Source organism: Eschscholzia californica, unplaced genomic scaffold (assembly GCF_041429995.1).
Source record: "Eschscholzia californica isolate CP2 unplaced genomic scaffold, dmEscCali1.0.p SCAF_3, whole genome shotgun sequence".
Classification (NCBI taxonomy): domain Eukaryota; kingdom Viridiplantae; phylum Streptophyta; class Magnoliopsida; order Ranunculales; family Papaveraceae; genus Eschscholzia; species Eschscholzia californica.
Window position 1 is genome coordinate 49,082,067 of NW_028238420.1, and position 25,569 is coordinate 49,107,635.

At 36.2% G+C, this 25,569-nt stretch overlaps 4 protein-coding genes and 1 pseudogene across 6 annotated transcripts; 3 read left to right on the top strand and 2 right to left on the bottom strand.

Annotated features, from left to right (window-relative positions):
• Positions 1-415: 415 nt before the first annotated feature.
• LOC147551236 (heat shock factor-binding protein-like) lies at positions 416-2,821 on the bottom strand. The gene is made up of 5 exons (XM_086666788.1): positions 2,674-2,821; positions 1,621-1,674; positions 1,171-1,194; positions 1,027-1,069; positions 416-734 (listed from the first exon to the last, which is right to left on the bottom strand). The coding sequence occupies exons 1-5, from the start codon at positions 2,674-2,676 to the stop codon at positions 589-591; spliced, it is 270 nt and encodes an 89-aa protein (XP_086522914.1). The 5' UTR covers positions 2,677-2,821; the 3' UTR covers positions 416-588.
• A 4,542-nt stretch (positions 2,822-7,363) lies between these two features.
• LOC147551237 (putative galacturonosyltransferase-like 4) lies at positions 7,364-9,416 on the bottom strand. The gene has a single exon (XM_086671681.1). The coding sequence runs from the start codon at positions 9,150-9,152 to the stop codon at positions 8,052-8,054; it is 1,101 nt and encodes a 366-aa protein (XP_086527807.1). The 5' UTR covers positions 9,153-9,416; the 3' UTR covers positions 7,364-8,051.
• A 5,047-nt stretch (positions 9,417-14,463) lies between these two features.
• Positions 14,464-15,814, top strand: LOC147551238 (S-adenosylmethionine decarboxylase proenzyme 4 pseudogene; annotated as a pseudogene). The gene has a single exon (XR_015237844.1). The product of XR_015237844.1 is annotated as an S-adenosylmethionine decarboxylase proenzyme 4 pseudogene (transcript).
• Positions 15,815-16,148: 334 nt separating this feature from the next.
• LOC147551239 (uncharacterized) lies at positions 16,149-18,493 on the top strand. Its single transcript, XM_086668537.1, has 2 exons — positions 16,149-16,239; positions 17,676-18,493. The coding sequence occupies exons 1-2, from the start codon at positions 16,230-16,232 to the stop codon at positions 18,491-18,493; spliced, it is 828 nt and encodes a 275-aa protein (XP_086524663.1). The 5' UTR covers positions 16,149-16,229.
• A 4,189-nt stretch (positions 18,494-22,682) lies between these two features.
• LOC147551240 (putative protein phosphatase 2C 35) lies at positions 22,683-25,549 on the top strand. Of its 2 annotated transcripts, XM_086666789.1 has the most exons (5): positions 22,891-23,182; positions 23,338-24,307; positions 24,649-24,780; positions 24,903-25,091; positions 25,174-25,549. In XM_086666789.1, the coding sequence occupies exons 2-5, from the start codon at positions 23,384-23,386 to the stop codon at positions 25,174-25,176; spliced, it is 1,248 nt and encodes a 415-aa protein (XP_086522915.1). In that variant the 5' UTR covers positions 22,891-23,182; positions 23,338-23,383; the 3' UTR covers positions 25,177-25,549. The 2 variants fall into 2 exon arrangements, 1 of the variants encoding a protein (XP_086522915.1); XR_015237086.1 differs by having other exon boundaries at positions 22,683-24,307; positions 24,649-24,803.
• Positions 25,550-25,569: the final 20 nt, after the last annotated feature.

The following is a 25,569-nucleotide window of genomic DNA, read 5'->3' on the forward strand; positions in this document are numbered from 1 at the left end:
ACCTCAAACTAGTAACTGTACAAGAAACTCAAGACACAAGCAAGGTTCTTTGTCTTCAACTGATTTGTGCAAAAAAAAAGTCATTTGTCTTCACTCAATAGGCATGCGAAAAAAAAACAGTCCTTTGTCTTCACTCAATAGGCATCCTGATTTACCCTAAGCCATTTTAAATCAAAAAGTTAGAGGGTTAATATATTTTATTTTATTTTTCGTGTTTTTCCTATAATGGCCGAATCTTGATCAACTTTTGCGAATGTGTGATGATTCATTGATTCGGACGAGGCGGAACAACGTTGTGGACATATTTATAGTTCATTTGATTCAAATAATTCAATTCAGACGAGTTCAATTCAAAGAGTGAAAAAAAAACACCAACGTAATGCAATCATTAAAGCGAAATGGGCATAATGTTAAGAAGTATGAAATTCACCTAGATTGACATTTTTGTTCAGAATCTCAGTATTCTCAGAGTTTGGATAGTTACAGGAATCTCAATGAACTAGTATGAACCTTTCATTAAACAACACAGCTTAGAAAAATATCTGGTTTACTAATAGGATTCTGTTGCAAAGCGAAGCGGTTTAATTTTTAGGCAGAACCATCTTCAGGCTTGGTGTCTTCCGGCTTTGGCGTCAGTGGGTTCAAATCAGAAGGTGATTCTTCTATCCCGATATCGGCTTTAAGTTCATTGATGCTTTGCTCCAATTGATCTATTCTGGTACCCATTTCATCAAGTACATCATGTAGTCAAGGAAACAAAGAAAACAATATGCACATATACAAATCCAAAATGCACATAAAATGTTATCCTGATTTAGTACCTTAAATATGGGGCATAAGGCAATCAACGAGATTAAGAGGGAAAAGAGAAAAAAGAGTTCACCTCGATGGCATGTTCAAGAGTGTCAAGTAAACTTAGAGAGTCTATTGTAAACCATGGAAAATGAAAGATGATTAAATAATGATATAGCCGAAGATGAAGCTAATGTCCGTATAGATCAGACTGTAAAGCTTGAAAAAGGATATTTTTTGAAACAATGGAGTCCGACATTGTTTGGAATCTCGATTGCTGCAAACACAACTCGTTTCAGATACAGTATTTTATATTTGAAGAATAGACGTACAGGATCTCAGAGAATTGGTTTTAGTTATGCAGAAGAAGGAACTAACCATTTGATCGAGAAGGTTTTGCACCTGAGATGACAAATGGAGAACCAGATTAGAGTTTAGAAGTATCAAGTATTTACCATTCCAATCTACAAAGGTAAAGAGAAGTAAAAGTTTTTAAGAATTTCATTTCGTAAAGGGGAAATCAAGCATACGAAAAGTGTTGCCTTATGACCATAACATTTGAGATTAGTTCCTTCCTACGGCCACTCGATGGTAATCATGAACCAGCCCATAAAGATTGTTAGTCAAGAACTAGTATAGCAACAAAAATTCAGGCAAATATCATCTTTAAAGATCTCCTAACCTGATTACTTCGAAGAGTTTGAGTAATAGTCCTACATTCTCTATAGGTTATCCCAAGAATAAACAATAAAACACGCATCATACATTGGAATAAGGAATTCTGTGAAAAGAAATAGAGCTGATTAAATGGAAAAATCAGTCACTCACAAAGACCGTCATATCAGCAGTGCTTTGCTGTGCAGCTTCGGAACCCTTTCCTTCCTGCCAACAAATAGTCAGATATCAGTAGTGGTGGCATGAAAAGAATTTCCAAGAAGACTACAAGGCACAGTACGAGAAAGAATTTGGATGTCAACTTAAGGTTTCTCTATCAACTAACAACCAAATGAAAGAATCACTCCACACAATCAGATTGACACACTTGACCAAGAAGATCGCCCGACATGATTATTGGGTGAAAAAAATGTCGTTGAAAGAAATGTAGCGCCAAAGGAGTGACTCGAATTATGTGTGCAAAATGTTGGCGTATCCTGGTTACTTTAAGCTACAGATCGGATCCTTTAAGCTATATAAGTTGCATGTAAATCTCTAACGGCAACCAGGCTAACATTTCTTATTCAATGGATACTCCTAGAACTTGAGTATATCAACTTGTAACGATGGCCATCAGCTACCCTCGAGAAAGCAGGACATGAGAATCAACTTACCACTAAATTCTTGCCAACCAACAAGTTTTATGTCTTTAATTAATAAAAGTATATACAGAGGCATTATGGAATGAGGGCAGACTCCAAAACTACGACTACAGCACAAGCCATGAATGATAACAAAGCCAAGCAGTTCATATAAGCTTCAGTCTTTTCTGTTTATGTAGAAAGCCCAGAGAAATCTAAGATAAAAGTATAAAGATGGTATTCCAGATCACTGAAAATGAACTCCTTCGTTCTTGCAAACCCTAAAAAATGAATAATCACCACCGCAATACCTAAATGTAAGTAGCTCTGAATTGCTCTAGTGATAAATGCAACCAGAAATCATGAGCAAGCACGAAGCCTAGTCATTTGGCATAAGCTTCGTTCCAAAAAAGAAAGACTTTGAATTGCTCGCTAACATCTACAGGAAACCCTAAAAAGGTACTACTTGAATCATCTAACATGAAACCCCAGATATCACTATCGTTGAACGGTAAAACTAATCAACAATTATAAAAGATCAGATCATGGAACAATTCTAGGGTTTCAAAAGAGAAAAAAGAAGTACCATTTCAGCTTTCCGTATAATCTCCTCAATATCTTTACCTTCTTCCGCTGCTGATTTCTATCGAGCAAGAAATGATTTAGAAACCCTAAAAATCAACTCCCGCGCTTTTTGCTACCTCACCCTCTTATAGCAAATGGATTTCTGCCACGTGGAATCTTTGGTAACTCAGGCTTTTTTTCTTAAAACTTTGAGTGCCACCTAGGATTTTTAGAATTTTTTCTTAAAACTCCTCTCCAATCTCTATTTGATTTTCAACCAATAGAAATCGAGTCTTCGATATTTTCAAAAATAACTAATTATTTATTGACAAAATTAACTATGCCACATAAGTAAATAAGATAAGCTTAGAGTTTTGCATTGGAGACAAAAAAATTTGAGGATCTCTATTAAGGCCACCTAGGAGTGAGAATCTCAATTGGAACTTGACACATGGGATGAATAGAGATTTTTATGAGTTTTGCATTGGAGATGCTCTAAAATCTTAAGTGCACCTAGGACTTTAGAGTTTTTTTTGAGAAACTCTATTTTTGAGATCTCTTTTGAGAGTCTTAAGTGTCCTAGTCATCAAATTTAATTTTTGGACCAATAAAAAGTCTTTCTTTCTCAACCACTTTGTCCTATTAAATGTATATGCGACATGTGTATCTATTAGAGTTTTTTTAGAGCGTTGCATTGGAGAATGACTTGAATTAGAAACACTCAAGTTAGTCAGATAGGAAAGAGAATCTCAATTGAGACTCAACACATAAGTCAATTAGAGTTTTTTTTTAGTTTTGCATCGGAGATGCACTCAGGGAATACGAGTGGCGAGTAATTTAACTTTAGCCTTCCGTGTTTTAAGTAATTCCAACCTGGCCCTGCGCATTTGCCCAATTCGTCTTTTTAGTCCCCCAACTGTCTGTACATTGGGTTGGGAACCGGTCCGAACGGCGGTCCGAACGGACAGTCTGCGGACAGACTTGATCCTGGTCCGGACGGAACGGAGAAAACTCCATGATGACCGCTAGGATTGACAGATTAAACAGACGGACGAAACGGAAATTTCCCCCCAAAATGTCCATCATGTCCATTTTATCGATCCAAACATGCAGGGCACCGGTCGGTCGGGCTTCGGGTATGAAGAATAAAAAAACGTACAAAGAGGTGAAAATTTAGAATTTACTGAATGTTGGAAGTTACAAATTTACAAACTATACAGTTGAAAGAAAACAACTTGATACAAACGAAAAAAATTTAGTCAATTATATCATCATTTGCAGACACTTTGATAGTTGAGTCGAGTGTTCTAGAACGGCACTAAGTGTTGATATTTAGATTAAAGTTTTAACACGCCATTATGTTGCCAATGAATTGACTTCTAGTCGGCCGATGAGTTTCATAGGCTTCAAAATGTCAATCTAATAATCGACACAAATGTCTAATTGAAATCAAACTCATGAAGCCTAATCTAAGTATTAAACCATCAAAATCGAAGGTATTAAGATCCAACACTGTTGGACCTCCATAGGAATTAAATTTACAAAATTACATATTCAAATGGATAAAGTTAGAAAAAAGAGCACAACAGCAGTGTTGCAGTGAGCACACCAACGAAATGTATGAAGATCGAGCAGTTAGCAGCAGTATAAACATAAAGTGAGCAAAAAAAGTGAAGATCCAACACAACAGCAGTTAGCACACGAGAGCTGCCATCAACCCATCACAGCAGCAGTTAGCACAAGAGAGCAGCTGTGAGCACAACAACAGTGAGCACAATAGCAAGGAGCACAACAACAGTGATCAAACATGCAAAAAGAAGAGGCAATAAGATAGACAATAAATGAAATGAAACTGAAATGATGAAATTGAAACGTTGAAGAGAAAGTAATTTTTTTTTTCAGGCTCGAACCGCTTGTGCCGAAGGAGCAAAAGATAAAGTTTCATCTTCATTCCTAGTACATAGCCTCCTCAAACGGGCCTAATGGCTTAACCAGATGAGCATACTTAACCCTCCACCAGTCTTTAAGAATTACACAATATTCTAACATTTCTGGTGTTAAGCTACTACGATAGTCTCCGGGTATTCTTTTGTCAATTGAAAATGCCGACTCAGAAGCAACAGTCGACACTGGAACAGCAAGTACGCCCCAGCGCGATAGTCGAAAGAAATGGATACCTTTTCTCATTTTCTCTCCACCAATCAAGCACACTTAAATTGGACTATCATCAATAGTTGGTTGAGGTTCAGATTTATAACTGTAAAACTCTTCAGAGGCAGGAACAAGAGGGTCTCATCGACCTTAATTCAACCTTATGATTTTCGGCCCACTTCTTATTATGCCTACGAAAATGTGCTTACGATCCTTCCACTCTCTGTATAACTTGCATCAAGCCATTTCTTTTTTTCTTTCAGAATTCTTAGAGTCGGCATCTGAATAATGTCCCACATTTTCCATACATTAGAAGTACTTTGTTTTTTATTCATTTTTTGTGAACCTTCAGAGACTGCAACAGCAACATTAACAACAGAAGCCACACTAACTAGAACAGTTGTATCTGATGTAGTAGTAGGACCAGAAGCTGAGGAAGCTCCAAGGTCCATGAGCTACGACATTACAATTACTTCAGTTGTTCCTAAATCTACAACATGACTAGATATCTAGAAACAACATGTTTACAATGTTAGAATATGTCATCATTTGGTAAAAAACCTAAATCAGATCATGTTGCCAACTCTAAATCAACCATCATTAACAGGAAGCGACTCAACTTGAACAAGTCCTAAAACTTGTCAAGGAATCATATTGAGTAAATGAGGCCATTCCTCAAGTCGACGTTCACAAGCCCGACTAAGTTACAACCTCTGCAAATCTCTACAAAACCATACAGGCTTATCCAATCACGAAGAAACCAAGTATAAAATACGTAAGAATTTGTGCAAACCTTATATTCCCAAACCTCTACAAACCCGTACAGATTTTACAAGGATCTAAAGTCTAAAAAGAATTGTTGGATTGTTTTTTACAAAAAGAATTTCCGTAACGAGAATTTTGACCGATTTATTGCATTTATTTCATAGTATTATGCTAAGTTATGCGATATTTGATATAGTGAGCTAGTTAGTAGGGTTAAACTTTGCTTGAGACATGCTTCTATAAAAAGACATTGATTCTTATTTCACCCTTCTTTATTAATTTTATTTTCTAAATTTTTAGACACAAGAATATGGTTTTGCTGAAATGATCCAAAAGGTATAAAAATCTCTCTATCTCTCCCTTCATAGCCTCTTTCTTTCTTATCCTATCTCATGTCTACATCTAACATACATATAACTTTTAGTTTTTTTCTACAAAATAGTTGGTAAAGACAAAATCCTTCTTAGTTAAATGAGAAAGTAAAGTATCTAAACCTTGCAAATTGCCAAATTTTTAGTATGTTACTTCCAAGCTACCTCTTCTCTTAAGAAAGGAATAACATAATCTACTCAAAATAAAAAGCCTTTACAAACAAGGTCTCTTATCTTAGGAGTTTCTGCTCTTCACAGTTTAAACTCATCATCCGAAAATGGATAGAAGAGATAGCCATAAGCCCCAGTCTGATCATATCGGAATTTGTCGTCGTCTCTTTAACTTTGTCATCAATAACGTTGCAGCTAGAGGTCTCAAACGCGTAACTCTGGGTCGCCCACCAGGCCCTACAAGTTCGACTAGTACCCGTTATCCAATTCTCCCTGCAGCTCCACAGGACGATGGCCTAGTTGATATTGAGCCGGTAATAGTGCAGTTTCCTCAAGGAGTGACCAAAAATGACACGAACTTACCAGTTCAGGTTGAGGAGACTAGTAATGGGTGGAAGAATTCTGGCTCCGTCGAGGTCCGTTCTACCTCATCTAGGACAGTTCCAATAGATGATAACGAGCCGACTGACAAGCTCAAAAATGCCAATGACGAGGAGAAGGTTATCTATGCAGCCTCTAATGACGCTACTACTACTTCATCACACATTCACGATTCTTACATAGTCTTAGAACCGGTGGTGAAAACACAAGAAAATGTATCAGAAGATGTTCTCAATACCTCTACTTCGAAGAAGACAGATAGTTTAGTAAATAATGCAGAAGAGAAAGACATGATAAAGAGAAAAGAGAAGAATTCAGTATTGAGGGAAAAGTTGAGTCTAGCTAGTGCCATTGATGAACCAGAGAAAGATGGGAATGTTAAAGCACCGAGACAACTCAGGCCAGTTTTCAGGGCAGCTTCGAATATTAATGAAAAATCTGACGCGTTTATTCGACGAAGAAAAGAAGCTTTAAAGAGAAGTACAACCACTGACCCAAAAACACAGTAACTTATATGTGAATAATCTCATTTTCATCAAGCTGTTTAATCTTATTATAATAAGAGTTTGATTCCAAATAAAATCATTCCATCCTTGAAATCACATTCATGACTTGTTAGTTCTTACTTTCTTGTGTGTTTGTTCTATGTATTAACTTATATATCTTCAAACTCATTGTAAATTTCGACAAGGATATTGAACCCATCACATATTACCGAAACAATAAGAACTCTCGAGTTACGATTGAGTATTGAATCTTGTTTTCTTTTTTTTCCTGTTCTTTCGATCGAACATTGAGTAGATTCATTAGGCGAACTCTCTAAATCATTACACAACAAAAAAAATGAACCATTTCAGAGTAAAAAAAAAAACATTTTGGACACAAAATCCTACCATCTTTTATATTGAACTGTTTCATCCTAAAAAAGGGTAAAAATTTACAACCCAATTGACATCCATTTTAATGGTGAAAAAAGAAATTCTGAAAAACAAGAATTATACAATATAATCACAATAATATGGTTGGATGATTAGTAAAATCATAAGTTAACAAGCATGGTTTACAATACAGAAGTTTATATAACCCTGAAACTAAAATTGGAAGTTAATAGTATATACTAAACACTGAGTTTCGGATAAATTAATCGTCGATGTAGCTCCGTACTATCTATGGAAATTGTTCGCAGAAACATCGTCTCCCACCGTACAAACAACTCAAAAAAAAAATAAAAAGTAAAAATGAATTTTGGGTTTTCTTCCTCATGACTAACAAATCACATTTTTTACCTCCACTTTATTGACCCCATTGTGTAAGCACTAGAGAAAGAAAACCATTATCCCTTCTTTTCTCCCTCTTTCTCTCTCTGTCATAAACATAAACTTTCTTCTTTTATACAATTTCAAGTAGTCATTGAAATGAAATTGCTTCCTAACTTTAAAATTTTCTCTCTTTCCTTCTTTTCTTTTTTTTCTTTTCTTTTTCGGTTTTCCCCTTCCATTTCTCTTCAATGATATTGCCCATTCCCACCATTTTTTCTTACCCAAATATCTATCTCTCTTATTTATTCTTCTAAAGAAAGACTCGAAGAACGATAGAGATCATATGGAGCCCATAAATGATCAACATTACATGGTTTCCTAGAATCCAACCTTAGCCATGGCTTACCCTTTCCACTCCAATGTAATAAACTTATAGGACCAGGATGAAGACTCCTACATTTTCCTTCAAGATTATCACCACCAAGTCCATGTTGATTCCATCTATGATCAATAGCTTTGATGTTACCAGCTAAAACAAGCAAAAATGGTGGCAAAGAACCCAAATGGTATATCCTCTTTTGCTTTTGAACTCCCATCCAATCTTCTACCTTTTGTGTATACCCACCTTCTCTCCATTTCTCAACATCAATAACCATAACTCCTGTGTTAAAATAACAAGGTGTTCTACCATCAAATGTTGCAGCTAAAACCGGGTCGGACCAAAACGTTTCGGTGAAATAGTTAGTGAAATTCGCACGGCAATATTCAGGTGCAGCTACTACTTTATCTTCTAAATCGACTCCCCAAAGCTTCGTGATATCGTCTACCATTATTATATCAGAGTCTAGGTAAATAATTCGATTAACATCGACAGGAATTATATCGGAAAGATAAATCCTCGCATAGTTTAAAGGTTGATCTAAAGCTTGTCGAATTGATTTAGAAATCTTACCACGAACACGATTAGAATCGAATCTATAAACCTTGAAGTTAAGGTAAGGAAAAGTTGATTTTAAGCTCGAAAAAAGTTCGGGTTCAAACCTTGCACAGAGGAAGTGAAATGCAACATTTTCAGGACATGTTGAATGTTGTAAGATTGATAGAATTGCTGCCATTGTTCCTCTAAGGTAATTTGCATCAAGTGTCATAGCTACATGGATAGGATCCCTCTCTGGGGATCCACAAGTTTCTCCATTTCTGAAAGCAGGAGCTTCACGAAAGACGGCTACCTCCGGGGACGGTTTACGGATGACATTAACCCGAATTCCGGTGGTGGTTGTGTCTGCGGAAGTGGTGGGCCTAGTGGTGGTGGTGGTGGTGGTGGAGATAGGATGAAGAAGTAGGAGGAATGAGAGCAGGAGGCCAAAGAGTGGAAGAGGAGATGGCTTCTTCCAAGAGGCCATCCTGCCTTAGTTTTTGAATTTGGTAAAATTTAAGGGAAAAAAGGAAGAGTAGCCATTGGAGACTGGTTTAGAGAAGGTTTAGGAGAGAGAAGTTGGAAATTAGTTTGATTAAAAGGGAAGGAGGAAGTTTGGTGAGATTGTAAGGAAGAGAAGAAAGCTCGGAATGTCATTTTTTTAACAACCCAATTTTATTTTTATTTTTTTAGTTAAAAATAAAAATAAATTTACTTTTCACCCTACCCCATTATTTTTTATTGTTTGAAGAATATAAAAACGAAAAATGGGGGGTGTGGGTTTTGAAGGCTTTAAATTGTTTAAATAATTTTTGAGTCAAATTAGTTAAATTTTATGTGTTGGAAAACTTTGAGAAATTCATGTTTTCTAAATTTATGGAGAAAAAAAATAGACATTTACAGTTTTTTCAGTTATTATATCAGTTGGTTTATGTGGGAATGGCAGTTAGAAAAAATATTTGGCGGGAAATTCTGCTCTCCCCTTAAACTCAGTATACTAATTCCCAACCATGTCCTATGTGAGGGTGAAAACTGAAAAGTTAAAATGATGGAGTGGTCTGTACTCTGTAGTGGTACTTACCGGGCCGGACCCGGACCCGGACCCGGACCCGGACCCGGACCCGGACCCGGACCCGGACCCGGACCCAGTCTATTTTAGGGCGGCCCAGCCAGTAATCCAGTATTGTAGACTGGCCAAGTCAACTTGGGATATATTCTGGTCCCCCGTTGGGCTTGATTTTAGGCTCGGCGAGTCAATCTAGGCCAACCCGGCAGTGAACCTAGGTTGGGCCAAAGCCCACCGTATCGGCCCGACCACACTTTTTTCGGACACTTATAAACATTCATCAAGATGATGATTTACGCACGTAAAAATTATCCATGTCTCTTTGTTTTTTTCTCAATTAGGATGAGATGCTTCAAACGAGTTTAAGTTATTTTTAAAACAAACTTCTCTGGTAAATAATTGTACTCTTTCTTAAAAAGAACTTGAAGAGAAACTTGTTAGGTTATTGTGGCCGTAGCCGTTTTCTTTTTCTGGGACTGCCTATACATACAAATTTAGCCTGCCGATACCCTAAACAAGGGCAAATATAGAAATCCCTTTACTTAGAATCGCCTAATTAGTCTTTAAAAGATGGTAGAAATGCTGAAAACCTTAGTTGTAATGCGACTTGGACGACCTAGATTTTGGGCACCTTTGCAGAGCCCAGATAGGTTTCTTGTCTGGGTTTTCAACACTTGCATCATTTTGTTAGTCTTTAGCATGGATTTTGGATAGTTATTCCCTAAATAATTTCTCCAAGCTTCATTAGTTAGTTTCGGACAGTTGATATCCGTAGTTCTTCCAAACCGTTGCTGTTTATTATACTCCACCGTCACCGTTTTTTATCATAACAGTCTGTCACAACATACTATTGAGTGTTGCCATATGTATACCTGAGAAGCGTTGCCCTTAGTCAAAACAAAGGTACTTCATTAGTTGCCTAAGGAGCAATAAAGAGTGGAATATCTTGGACTCTATTGATCTAATTCCAAATAATATTTGAGTAACAAATAGTGAGACCCTACCAAGATTTGTTAGAACCATTCCTAGTTTCCTACACTCACAAACTCTCTCAGTCTAGACTCTAGATCTATCTATCTCTCTCTAAGGAATGTATTTTTGTCCCTGCAACCCAAAAGGTGGTTGGTAGGTCACTCAATAAGCTTAAGTTAGGCCATATTGAAAGTAGACTATAAACTAATCCCTACTTTAAGAGGACACTAGGTTTGAAAAGGAGGGGACATGATCACCTTCCCATGCCTCATATGATCCATTAGTTCATGCCTTCAAAGTTCAAACTATACATGATACATACATATAATAAAACTTCTAAACTCTTACTACTCTTTTGCTTACAAAATGTTGAGGGACTAATTATACGTCGCTTTTATATTAAATATATATTACAGTATGAAAGAAGTAGTTACTTCTCCTCTAAATAAATGTACAAAGTATAACAAAGTACAAACAAAACGTACAATAGATATCTAAGTAAAATTATATGCGTACAACTTTCATATATGAGTGTAAGTATACATAAATTGACTCCAATTATCATATACATATACACTCACATTATTGGAGTCCATCTAAGTTATGTTTAATTGGGTAAGTTTTACTTTGTTGGGGGACCAAAAGGGGATATTATAGCTAGCTATTGAGGACACCAACAAAGTATCATTTAGTTTTTTGGATCCTTTTCTCACTAGTTAATTAGGCACACCTACAATCATTCAAATCCTTTTGTTGGGCCTCACAACATGCAACAAAGGGACCATTTCTTCATTCTCATAAACCTTCTAGACGTAATTTTTAGTTTTGTGGGGAAATCAATATCGAAATTTGAACCGTTCTAATAAGATTTCATTTTCTAAAAGAATAAGAACGAGCATGATTTTGGAATGCTTTATTATTGGACCACGTAGTCACATGAAACCTAAATGTAACCCAACCAAGTGTCGGCGAACTTGGATTATAGTGGGGTCGTTATGTTGGAGTATGGAGGTTGTCCAAGTAAGATTTGTGTCCGATGTGTTGATGGATTAGGGCACAAGGAAGATGATGTAGGATGATTTAGAGTGGTTGTCGTGGGTGAGTTGGACAAATTATAAGGTCGGATAGAAATGATGGGTGTGTTAAGATTGAGAACCTAGGAACTGATTAGTGGGACATACCTAACTAAAGTTAGGAGGTTAGACTAATAATCAAATCAAAAATTAGGATTCTAATTAGGTTTAGAATCACTTTAAAAGCTTAAAACAGATAAGCTTAGATTTTCAAAGTTGTGTAAAAAAGAGATTCATTTGGAAGAACAGATACGATTACTTATTAGAGTATACGATTTTTTTTAACCAAATTGTTTTGTAATATATATGTAACCATATTATAATATTTATACAAATTACTTTTGAAATTGTTATATCTACTCGTAAATAGCACTCCATTTCCACAATTCCATTATACAATCTAAAGTTATATCAAGTTATGTTCGAAACTATCTTTTTAACAATTAACTGTTTGTTAACATTTGGTAGTCTCAGTGGTGGATAACGTTGACATAAACTCTAAAACTTTGAAGGTTACAGATTCGATTCCAGGATGAGGTGAATTTCATGTTTTAATTAGTAAGTTTTATTTTTGTTACAAATTTGAACAAGAATCGTAATAATATGGTTTGGAATGAGATTGGAAGGGATGGTAAAAATGATAAGGTGAGAAATTTAACAAAGATTTGGTTCAATTTACTGTCAGTGAATCTTACCTTTTTACAGAGGAAGATTGTAAATAAATCGGTCCCGTTGGTGTGGGAAGGAAATGTGCGGTTGTGATTGTGCTTGATTGTTCATGTGCATGCGCGCATGCAATTCCCGAGGTGAGAAGTGGCAATCATCATATTCCACCAATTCCACCTTAACTTTTGATGACTCATTTCCTCTAATGAATCTAAATTTAATACTTCTAAAATACTCACAAAAAAATATAATTCATACATAGAACCTTGTCACAACAAAAACACTGATTTAGTTCAACAAAAAAAAAAAACTGATTTACCATAAAATGTATTGGTCGAGAAACAACATCTTCTCCCTCATGCTAAACGAAGTAGTGATGTGTTTAACACGCAGTACAGACAGTTACGAATGGTTCTAATGTAATATGGCCTATCGTGATCTCCAAATTGTACATAGTATCACAGTATTATGCGACACGTTTAAAACTGTATAATTGTGTTGCTTTAAATTGAATTTTTATATTATTTAATAACTTCCGAATTTAGTTATATATTGAGGCAACACAAAATATAATATAGCACCACAAATCAATGTTTCCTTAAGGATCTAATAAAAAGTTAAAATTGGATTTGAAATGAAAAGAAGAACCTTTCCCTTATTAACTTAGGGGGAGTTTTTCTCAACAAAAAAAAATTAGGGGGAGTTCAAGAGCACCCTTTATATTAATTTGTGTCCATTGGATACTTTGTTTTTCGGGAGAGATGTCTTTTTAGCATTTTAAGCTAAAACTTAGTGACCTAAATCAATATTGTTTTTTTTTGTGTCTCCTGTTATAATCATAATATTTAAGTAGGATTGGAAACGAACCTCTGGTTGATTACATCCACTGGACAAAGTATTTCAGTGGATATTAGACGTGAAGATGACTATACTGAAGTACTTAACCACATACACAAAATTTTATTTTCATTTTAGACTTAAAAATCAGTTTCACTGAAAATAATTTAACGATTGTTTTTAGATTCTGAGTATCTAAGACTCTTCCGACCATCTCGAAGAGTGCATTGAAATAGTTGTTGAAAAAACATAATTTGGATGAAAGCCTACTAACACCAAGTAATGATGGTATGTACCTAAGAGCATATTCCACTTGTGACATTATTACTATTATTCATAATCTAACAAATTATACGTGAACTCTAATGTCAAATATATATGTTGCAATAGAAGAGTAAATTAATTATTAATCTTATACACTTTGCTTGAAAGGAAATACTCATTATGAACAGTGGTACTCAAATCTCTTTTTACCATAATTTCCTAACAAACTAATAATAAAACCAATAATAATTTTATAAACAAGTGTCATGGAATTGGAATTTTGTATTTTAACCCTCAATTCACTTAATTAGACAACTACATACTTTAAAGCGCCAATAACTTTTGATTGTAGTGGTAAGATGTATAATCTTTCACTTTAGAGGCCAAGGGTTTGAAGCACACGCATATATATATATATATATATATATATATATATATATATGAATCGTGTTGTTCTGTTCGACACTTATCTCAATTAAATTTCGGTGAATATACGTGTGCGGTCAGGGTTTAAAGAGAGAATTTAATCTAAATTTTGACCCGATATATACCTCAAGTAAGTGCCTGGGGGAGAGAGAGAGAGATATTTTCCTATATACATTTAGTAGATTGGTAGGCAGAATTAGAAAAGAAAAATGTTGAAGTACTAGCATCCAAAAATACTCCCACTATATAGAGTACGCGTGAGATTAATTTCCCCTTCCTTCTCTTCTTGTCTCAAAGAAGATCTCACCAAAATAATCATCAACTCACTCATAATGCTCTCACAATTATTCTCCTTGGTTCCCTCACACGCATGCCCTCTCCTTCCCCCCTTCCCTTATTCCCCTTCCATCTTCTCTCTCTCTTTCTACATTTCTCCCTCTGTATCTTACTCCCCTATAAATCTCATACAGTTCCTCTCCAGACTCCTCACTCACATTCTCACTCTCTTGTACTACATACACTAGCCTACTCTTTTTTCTTCAATTCTACCACTTCATTTTATTCACAAGTCTATCAGTCTGTTCGTTTGTCTGTTCGTCTGTCTGTTTATCTATGGCTCTTTCAGGATTTGAAGGCTTCGAAAAACGTTTAGAGCTTAATTTCTCCGGTGATGACCCAAAGATGATTGGCATTGGTCTTCGACAAATCGATTTTGAATCACTAGAACAAGTACTCGATGCGGTTCAATGCACGGTAGTATCGGCTGTGAGTAACCGATATTTCGACGCTTACGTTTTATCGGAATCAAGTTTATTTGTCTACCCCACTAAAATTATTATCAAAACATGTGGGACTACCCAACTCTTAAAATCATTTCCTATTATGTTATCCCATGCTAAAGATATTGGTCTAAGTATATGTGGGTGTAGGTACACTAGGGGCACATTTATTTTTCCTAAAGCCCAACATTTTCCTCATACAAGCTTTAGAGATGAAATAAAATATTTAGATCAAAGTTTGCCTACTAAACTTTGTCATAGAAAAGCTTCAATTATGCCTTCTAAGATTTCTTCACATTCTTGGCATGTTTATTCGGCTACTAGTATTGAACATGACCATGAAAATGATGATATTTTCACCATTGAAGTGTGCATGACAGAACTTGATCAAGTTCTTGCACGTAAGTTCTATCAAGAAATGGGTAATGGTGGATTGGAAAACGGGTTTGGGGCTAAGGAGATGACAATATCGACTGGTATAAGCGAAATCAACCCACGGGCTTTAATTTGCGATTTTGCTTTCGACCCATGTGGGTATTCTATGAATGGGATTGATGATTCTTCTTATTCAACAATTCATGTTACACCCGAAGATGGATTTAGTTATGCTAGTTATGAATGTGTAGGGTTTGTTGATGAATATGAGAAGATAAGTGAAGTTTTGAAGAGGGTGGTACAAGTTTTTAGACCAGGAACTATGTCCGTAGCCACAACGAGTTCATCTAGAAAATCAATATCTAAATGTGTTAGAGACGCTGTTGAGACCGTTGGATTGACTCGTCGGAGCTTTGCCGTTGATGAGTTTCCTGCCGCAGGAGTTGTTGTGTTTCAAACTTTTACCACTAATCGGAAAAAGTTATTGTAAGGGGAGTGTTAGAGTTGAATTATTTTTTTGGGAGGGAGGGAAGAAGTTGGTTTTTTTCTTGGATTATTTTGTGTAGGTAAAAAGTTATGTGACTTGAATTTGAATTTAGGAGAGAAAGAAGGGAGTGAATATGGAGGTTTTTAAAACTTAAATGGTGGAATTCTACTCTTATTTTAAACCTGAAAAGAAAGTTTTCCTTTTTCTTGTTCTTAGTACTAACTTTGCTTATCTTTTATGGGGTTAAGTTAGTTTTTCTTTTTTTTTTTGATGAGAATGTTGGAAGAAATTCCAATATATGTGGGCTCACATATGTATAGACATGTGTATGGCTATCTCAGTAAATTGTCAAGTCGTAAAGTGGTCTAATATGGATTGACTTGACTAGTAGGTATCAAAGTGTCATGGAATAAACGTGTAGAGACCATTAAGTGATTTCTAATTTGATGAGGGGCCAAATTAGAAATAAAAGTCTATAAATAGGGGTAATGGTCCCCATTTGGGCTTCTTCCCTAATCTCAACATTTTGGTTAAGTGTGAAATCCCTTCATCACAAGAGAGATTCTAAGGAGAAGAAGAACCAAGTGGAAGATCAACCCTACCCAACCATCTTTTAGCTATGGATCAAGGTACGCTTCCATGATTAAGTTTAATCTCTTTGAATCTTGTGGAGAGCATGTCTAGTTTAGATTATACATGTCATATTGTATGGTATTTGTATTTGGTTATATGCATGTATAATAAGGTTAAAATATTCTAACAATTGGTATCTAGAGCCACTCCAATTTTAAGGTTCATTGAGAGATTTAGGAGTTTATGGTATTTGATTTATCTTATGAACATATATCAAGGTTTTGTTATGTATAAAAATTAAGGTTATCATGATCTTCCATGAAAATTAAGTCCGGATAATTTCTAGATAGGTTATCTTGACATATAAATATTTATATCATGTGATTTGGTTTCATTTCAATGTTTAAGAATGAAAGTTTGGATACAAAATTGAGTCATATTGATATCACATATTTGGATTAAATTAACATTATAGATTTGATGAATATGTTAGTAAGAGTTTGAGACTAAATTTTTATTTTTTTTATTTTGGTTAAATTACTGTTAAAAAAAAAAAAAAAAAAAAAAAAAAAATTAAGGGGTGGAATTAATTCCCCACTTAAAGTGGGGAATGAAACCGCACCCCACATTAAGTGGGGTGCGTTACCCAACCCCACTTTAATGTGGGGTTACTATTACAGTAACATTCCCCACATTAAAGTGGGGACAATTAGTGCCCACGTTCCATATTGGAACGTGGGCAGTCCAACGGACTGAGTCAGACAGATCTGACTCGGACCGAGTCAGACAGACCTGACTCGGATCTGACTCGGACCGAGTCAGACAGACCTGACTCAGATCTGACTCGGCTGAGTCAGACAGTTCTGAATGGTCTGACTCGGTTGAGTCAGACATGTTTGATTGGTCTCAGTCAGACAAATCATTTAGTGTGTTAGACCGGTCTGACTTATTGAGTCAGACAGATCTGACTGGGTCAATTACAGACCAAATTAAAGGTTCTTTTTTGAACATTTATTTTGTAAAATTTAAACAACTAATAACTGATACATCCCTCAAATAATATCCGACATTCGATAGAACTAATTGAAGTAAAATGTCGCCAAAGTGACCTCTTTTATGTAGATTAGTTCCATGACAATGTTGGAGTAGGTAGTGTGTATGTAAATTCATGCGGATATTAAGTCGACCCAAAGGTAGTTTAATATTTGGCCGAACTACATATACACCTGCGGTGATAAATGTGAGATGATTGTAAGGTGTCCATGTGAATAATGAGTCGGTCCAAAGATAGACTTATTGTTTGACAGGATTTATCGTCTATGTTTGATTACTGCAACAGAGATACCACTTACAAATTAGTATTACTGTCCAAAGACTTGATGCTAATGTTGTGCTCGGTATTCTGCTTTGTATCTAGTTATTGTTTAAATTTTAAATCTCACTTTAGTTATGATGTGAACATGTAAATTTATTATGTCTATTCTCTGTGTAGTTGCTGCAAATATACCAATGAATGCTAACAACATTCCCATTCTCAATGGGAACAACTTTAAGGACTGGAAAGAGAGCGTTATGATCGTTCTGGGCTGCATGGATCTGGATCTTGCACTTAGGGTGGAGCAAACTGCCCCTCTTGCGGATGATAGTTCTCCTGATGAAAGGAGACACTATGAGAGGTGGGATCGCTCCAATCGCATGAGTCTCATAATCATTAAGCGCGGCATTCCAGAAGCTTTTCGAGGCGCAATCTCTGCTGAGGTAACTAAGGCCATTGATTTCCTTGCCGAAATCGAAAAAAGGTATGAAAAGAACGATAAGGCAGAAACAGGAACGCTTTTGGCGAACCTGACTTCTATGAGGTATAAAGGCAAGGGAAACATAAGGGAGTACATCATGAAGATGTCTCATATTGCTTCCAAACTTAAGGCACTGAAGCTCGAGCTGTCTGAGGACTTACTCGTGCATTTGGTAATGAATTCTCTTCCTGCACAATTTGGTCAATTTAAGGTCAGTTACAACTGTCAGAAGGAGAAGTGGACTCTTAATGAGCTCATTTCAAACTGTGTGCAAGAAGAGGAAAGAGTGAAGCATGAGAACTCTGAAAGTGCTCATTTGGCCAGTACCTCAAAAGGGAAGGGCAAGAAAAGAAATAAGGATAATGAAGCTGCTAAGGGTCCAGAGCAAAAGAAGCCTAAGGAACAAAACGGTTGTTTCTTTTGTGGAAAACCTGGGCATATAAAGAAAGAATGTACCGAGTATGCCACTTGGCATGCCAAGAAGGGGTTGTCTGAGCTACCGAAAGTCAATTGATGGTGAAAGATACATCTATGTGGGAGACGGGCACGCGGTAGAGGTCGAGGCAATAGGTCATTTCAGGATGTTATTAGAAACTGGATTTTATTTGGATTTGAAAGACACTTTTGTTGTACCGTCATTCAGACGAAATTTGGTTTCAGTTTCTGTTTTGGACAAATCCGGTTATCATTGTTCATTTGGAAACAATCAGTTTAGTCTTTCTTTAAATTCAAATAATTGTGGTACTGGTTCCCTAAGTGCTTATGATAAGCTATACATCCTTAAAGACAGCAGCTTACATCCTTAATAGAGTACCATCTAAAGCAGTTGCTAAAACATCTTATGAACTTTGGACTAGGCGAAAGCCAAGTCTTAAGCATTTACATATTTGGGGATGTCCATCTGAGGCAAGGCCTTATAGGCCGAATGAAAAGAAGTTGGACTCCAAAACAATAAGCAGCTACTTTATTGGATACTCGGAGCGATTTAGGGGCTACAAATTTTATGATCCCACAAGAAAGTCTATTTTTGAGACGGGAACTGCAGTATTTTTTGAGGATGTTGAGTTTGGGGGGAGAAATAAGGTCAGAGACATTGTCTTTGAGGAGGAATCGATTGTGATCCCTACTACTACTTCTGACAATGTACCAATCTTCATGCGTACGATTGTCGAAGAAGGAGATTTGAAACCCTTAGAAGACAATGTTGAACAACTCCCCACTCCAGTTCAGGAAGTTGTTTCTGAAGGACAAACTCAACAACCTCAAGACGAAGTGCCATTAAGGAGATCCAACAGAGAGAGGAGAAGTGCTATTTCGGATGATTACGTAGTATATCTCTAAGAACATGAGGACACTGGTGGATTGACAGAAGATGATCCTATCAACTTTCGTCAAGCCATGCAGGATTCTAACTCTGAAAAATGGATCAACGCCATGAATGAAGAATACAAATCAATGCAAGACAATCAAGTTTGGGATCTTGTCCCATTACCTGAAGGTAAGAAACCCATTGGTTTCAAATGGATTTTTAAAACCAAAAGGGATTCGAAAGGTAATGTGGAGAGATATAAGGCTCGTCTTGTGGCTAAAGGCTTCACTCAAAAGGAAGGCGTAGATTATAAAGAGACTTTCTCTCCGGTTTCCTCGAAAGACTCTTTCAAAATAATTATGGCACTTGTTGCACATTTTGATCTTGAGCTACATCATATGGTTTGCAAATTAAAGAAATCCATCTATGGGCTCAAGCTGGCTTCCCGTCAGTGGTACTACAAATTTCAACAAGTTGTAGTCTCATTTGGTTTTGCGACAAATATTGTTGAGGATTGTGTGTATCACAAGTTCAGTGGGAGTAACTTGGTATTCCTGGTTTTATATGTCGAAACCAGGAGACCCCCCAGTCGCTAAAGGAGATAAATTTAGTCTAAACCAGTGCCCTCAAACTAATCTGGAAATTAAAGAAATGCAACAGATTCCTTCTGCTTCAGCAGTTGGGACTCTGATGTATGCTCAAGTTTGTACACATTCAGATATAGCATTCATTGTCGTTATGTTAGGCAAATATGTAAGTGATCCTGGAATGGATCACTGGAAAGCAGCCAAAAGGGTTTTTAGATACTAACAGAGAAATAAAGATTATATGCTCACATACAAGAAGTCGGATCCTCTGGGAGATCATAAAGCATTTGATTCCGACTATAGTGGATGCAAATAATTACAAAATCAGTATAAGGCTACATTCGTCTATTTACTGAAAGAGCTATGTTAGGAAGAGTGTTAATTAAACACTCATAGCATCTTTTGGATCATGTAATAGAACTTGTAGCAATTTTAAGACATCCAATTTTGGATTAGGATTGCAGTATTTTCTCACTAAAAATGTCATTCTAAGGGTATTAAAATACCGATAAAGTCATATTGTGACAATTATTTTGCATCTGTTTCATATTAACAACAATGAGAACTAAAATATAAAGTCTCGGTTGTGAATAAAAGAACATAGAGTGGGTTTCTTATAGAGCATATTAAGACAAACTCCATTATTGCGGATCCGCTAACTGAGGGATTAACACCGAAGGTGTTTAATGAGAACATTGTTCTCATTGGTGTTATATCACTATATGGTAATAAGGTTTAGTGGGAGTTTGTACACATATGGTTTGATGTTATTTAGACATTGCTCTATGTTTTGGATATTTTCTGCAGAAATAAGGTATTCAGTTATTTTACACTCTGTGATATTATGTTAAGGTCGATCTCAATAAAGTTTCGGTAGGACCAGTTGGAAATAGACATGGTAAGATCACATTGCATGTAATTTCCATGCTACGCGTCCATGATTGATCTATGTCATTTGGTTATGTTGGTATGTGTGACTACTGATGGATTTAGTGACGATTGAATGTTACGAAAGTCCCTTTAATCCCATACTAGCACAACTGATGGACCAGATTGTTTGGGATACCTAATATTTGATAGCACATTTTGAGCTCATAAGGATGTGCACATTTCTAGATAGCATATGTGGCCCAAGTGGGAGATTGTTGGAAGAAATTCCAATATATGTGGGCTCACATATGTATAGACATGTGTATGGCTATCTCAGTAAATTGTCAAGTCGTAAAGTGGTCTAATATGGATTGACTTGACTAGTAGGTATCAAAGTGTCATGGAATAAACGTGTAGAGACCATTAAGTGATTTCTAATTTGATGAGGGGCCAAATTAGAAATAAAAGTCTATAAATAGGGGTTATGGTCCCCATTTGGGCTTATTCCCTAATCTCAACATTTTGGTTAAGTGTGAAATCCCTTCATCACAAGAGAGATTCTAAGGAGAAGAAGAACCAAGTGGAAGATCAACCCTACCCAACCATCTTTTAGCTATGGATCAAGGTACGCTTCCGTGATTAAGTTTAATCTCTTTGAATCTTGTGGAGAGCATGTCTAGTTTAGATTATACATGTCATATTGTATGGTATTTGTATTTGGTTATATGCATGTATAATAAGGTTAAAATATTCTAACAGAGAAGGGGTTAAGTTAGTTTTTCTTTTTTTTTTTTGATGAGAAGGGGTTAAGTTAGTTGGATTGATCTTAAAAAAAAAAGTTTGTTGGATTGGTGGAAATGTTAAAATTTCTTTTCTCCTTATTCACTCCCCACTGCTTTGGACACTTTATTACCTTTTGTCCACACATTATTTTTCGGCAAACTCTATAGAAGCCCATAGATATACTACATAGACGCTTATTCCAAATGTACCACCACTGGCCCTAGGGGTTGCCTATAGCCGATCTCAGGAAGTCTATAGTATTTTCCAACATTTTGGGTCTGAAAAAAATTGAAGAGTAAAATAAATCGGACTACTATGTCTAACTTGTATGAAGATTTGGTCCAGAGCAAAATAACTTCATTACAATAAAGTCCAAAGCAGGCATTTTGGTTGTTCCATTTTTCGAGTCAAAATATTTAAATATATGCTTCTCACATGAAAAAGTGGTTGTTTTATCATTGTTTAGACTTTGGATCAATTTAATCTATTACGTAATAGGGAGAGCACATCCGAGTTGTTTCTCCAAATAGCAGAAATGATTAGAAGATCATCAATTTATTCTACCTCAATTCACCATCTTGAACATAGTACATAAAATTTCATCAAAAAAAAAACATAGTACATAAAATTTATAGATAATTCCTTCTACTTAATGGATTGGTCATTGGTGTTATATGTACAAATATTAACTCGCTGCACATATATACCCTTCGAGGAAGAATGGGTTGTTGGGTCGAGCAGAATTCAATTGTCTGCATTCTAAATCCTATCCATCATGTGAGTGGTGTAAGTGTACAGACGGATTGTCTTCTTTTCTCTTACCATTTCCTAGTGTAAACGGAAAAAAAAACAACTTTTCCAATATCTTTTCATTTGGGGTTTTAGCAGATCTTACTTAGAGCATTTCCAACGCAACACTCAATTTGAAAAATTCAATTTGACACATAGGATTATTTGAGTTCCTAACAAAAAATACTCTCCAATGCAAGACTCAACTAGAAACTCAAAATGATGTGTCAACAATAAATGTTGAGATACTCAAAAGAAAACTCAAATTGTTGAGTTTTCTTTTGAGTATCTCAACATTTATTGTTGTGTCTCAATTGATCCACATCATCATTTACTATATTAAAATAAGAAACAAGAGTAAATCTAAAGTAAATGTTGAGATTTTCTGAATGTTGCATTAGAGAAGTATTTGGAATTGAGTATCTCAGTTGTGTTACTTAGGAAAGAGAAACTCAATTCATACTTGACGGAGTAATTGAGTTTTTGTTGAGGGTTAGCACCCGAGATGCTCTTAGTCCTACTCCATTTGAAACTTTCTAACATAAACAATGCCCAATAACTCTATAATCTCTTGTGAGAGAAAGTGAGAAACCCCAAATCCATGTCTCTTTTGTTACAAACCTTTTACTATTGACTTCTCTTTTATTCAAAATTACCTCTTTTCTAGGGTTTATGTTTCTTGAATTCAAGGCTCAATGTTCTTTCTTTTACTTCACCTGATTCTGTCTGGAGATAAAAGAACAACTTTTATACATGCCAGTACATTCCCTCCGAGAAATCCGATCCCAGGACCAGATTTTGTCACTTCTTTTTTAGGGTTTACTTTTTAGTTACGTGCGGGTATGATTTCTCTATTCAAATCCAGGTAATCCACAGCTATACTTTCAGAAGCTTTTTTTCTTCTTCTTCTTCTTCTTCTTCTTCTTATTGCTTGCCACTACTCTCTGTGATATTGTATAGAACTCGGGTTGATTCATTTAGGGGTTTTGATTCTAGGGTTTCTTCTTCATTTGATTCTAGGGTTTACCTGAACTTATTAGTTTGGAAGTAATTTCTTCTTTTGAATATGGGTTGTGTCTATGGGAAATGCTGTAGTAGATACCCATCTTCCTCTAATGGTGATCCTCGAGATTGTAGAAACCCTAATAACAACATTCATCACTATGGGAATGAGAACTTGCTTTCCGAAAAATCACTGGAGTTTGCTAATGTTCCTTCCCATAATCTTCAATTAGAGTACTCAGTCTTCACACAGAGGGGTTATTACCCTGATTTCCTTGATAAAGAAAACCAAGATAGTTTTTGCATCAAAACCGAAATTCAAGGTAACCCTAATCTTCATTTCTTTGGTGTTTTTGATGGTCATGGTCAATTTGGAACTCAGTGTTCGAATTTTGTTAAAGATAGATTAGTAGAAATTCTCTCTAATGATCCTACATTGTTAGATGATCCTATAAAAGCATATAATTCAGCATTTTTAGCTACGAATTCCGAACTTCATGATAGTGATATTGATGATAGTATGAGTGGTACAACTGCTATTACTGTTCTTGTTAGTGGGGATACCATATTTGTTGCCAACGTGGGTGATTCGAGAGCTGTGATTGCTGTGAAGAATGATAATCGTGTTATTGCCGAGGACCTCTCGTGTGATCAAACACCATTTAGGAAGGATGAATATGAGAGGGTGAAGCTTTGTGGAGCTAGGGTTTTGAGTGCTGATCAAGTGGAAGGGCTTAAGGATCCTGATGTTCAGAATTGGGGTGATGAAGAAAACGATGGAGGTGATCCACCAAGGCTTTGGGTACAAGATGGGTTGTACCCCGGAACTGCATTTACAAGGAGTTTGGGAGATAATACTGCTGAAAAGATCGGTGTTATTGCTGTTCCCGAGGTGAAAGTGGTTCAGTTAACCCCAAATCATCTGTTCTTTGTGATTGCGAGTGATGGAGTTTTCGAGTTCCTCTCGAGTCAAGCTGTCGTCGATATGGTAAGACTCCATTAAATCTTCCTTGTCGTTTTGATTTTCCTTTGCTCCTTCTCTGCAACTATATTTTGGTTCTAAAATAGAGAATGTTATTGATCATTACTTCAATTCTTACTTTATGGAATGCTCGACTTTATCGAACAACCATTTAGGTTAAGGTTACTGGTCCGTATGATTTCTTGTGGTTCTGGTGTGGAGGCATCGTCCTATGCCTAGAGTCTTTACTCTCTTCATTTCTTGGAATATTTGTTGATAGTTCTGATTATCTGTGGCTCTGTGACCTTTATCCATTGTTCTTCAATACTTCTAGTCTTCTTACAAACGTCTCTCTTGTTTCAATTCAGGTATTGAAATATTCAGATAGTCGAGATGCATGCAGTTCCATTACCAGAGATTCATACAGACTGTGGTTAGAGCATGAAAATCGAACAGACGATATAACAATCATGATTGTACACATCAAGCCCCTTCGAAATGTATGAAAGACACTTCTTCCTCTGTATGCCCACGACTTTGCTTCTTTTCATTCTTTTTCTCCGTTACACGAAATCAAACGGTAGACAAGTATTATACTGATGACAAATTTTGTTTCTACTAGTCAGGAGGCACGGAAGTTCATGGAGCAAGTGGATTATGTATCAGACCAACACCATCTGTGACGGGAGAAGGACTTGCGAACATATCTACTTCCATGAGGCTAGAACTTCAGCCGTCTGAAATCAATGTGCCCGAAAGGAATCCTGCTTCTGTTGCTCCATCTCCATCACACCCTAGTTTCAATGGAACGGTAGACTTCTAATGTTATTCTCGGTATTTTACTGCAGCTATTTAGATTTAGACCTGAATCCTGATGACATGATTTATTGCAGTGATCACGGAAAATGGACTACGGAATTGCCTCAGGTGAGAGGATGAAGTTTTCAAGTAGTAACTTTCGACTATAAGAAAGCTAACAAGGAGACCAAACTGCATCAATTTGTACATCGTCTAATCCGGAACAAACAGAAAGAAAGAAGAAGAAAGTTTGAAGAGAAGCTTGCAACTAGAGTTTGTACTTGAAGAAGCAGCTGAGCTGACATGATTTTATTGTCAGAAGTTGCAGATAATTCTAACAATTATCAGATCATCCATGAGCAGGTTTTTTATGTAAAGCTCAACAACTGTGATTCCACGGAACTTAAACTTGTGTTTCTTAAGCCCTAAACAATCTTTGAATGAATGCGAACTTGTGATTTGATAGTTCAATTTCTAGTCTACCATGCTGT

Excerpts from the sequence above, each read along its gene's own strand:
- LOC147551236 (XM_086666788.1), bottom strand. Across the intron at positions 1,195-1,620 it reads CTGCTGATATGACGGTCTTT|GTGCAAAACCTTCTCGATCA; the intron begins GTGAGTGACTGA and ends TTGTCATCTCAG. Across the intron at positions 735-1,026 it reads GGACTCCATTGTTTCAAAAA|TTGATGAAATGGGTACCAGA; the intron begins ATATCCTTTTTC and ends TACATGATGTAC.
- LOC147551237 (XM_086671681.1), bottom strand. The coding sequence starts at position 9,152 with ATGGCCTCTTGGAAGAAGCCATCTCCTCTTCCACTCTTTGGCCTCCTG.
- LOC147551240 (XM_086666789.1), top strand. The coding sequence starts at position 23,384 with ATGGGTTGTGTCTATGGGAAATGCTGTAGTAGATACCCATCTTCCTCT. Across the intron at positions 24,308-24,648 it reads GTCAAGCTGTCGTCGATATG|GTATTGAAATATTCAGATAG; the intron begins GTAAGACTCCAT and ends GTTTCAATTCAG. Across the intron at positions 24,781-24,902 it reads ACATCAAGCCCCTTCGAAAT|TCAGGAGGCACGGAAGTTCA; the intron begins GTATGAAAGACA and ends TGTTTCTACTAG.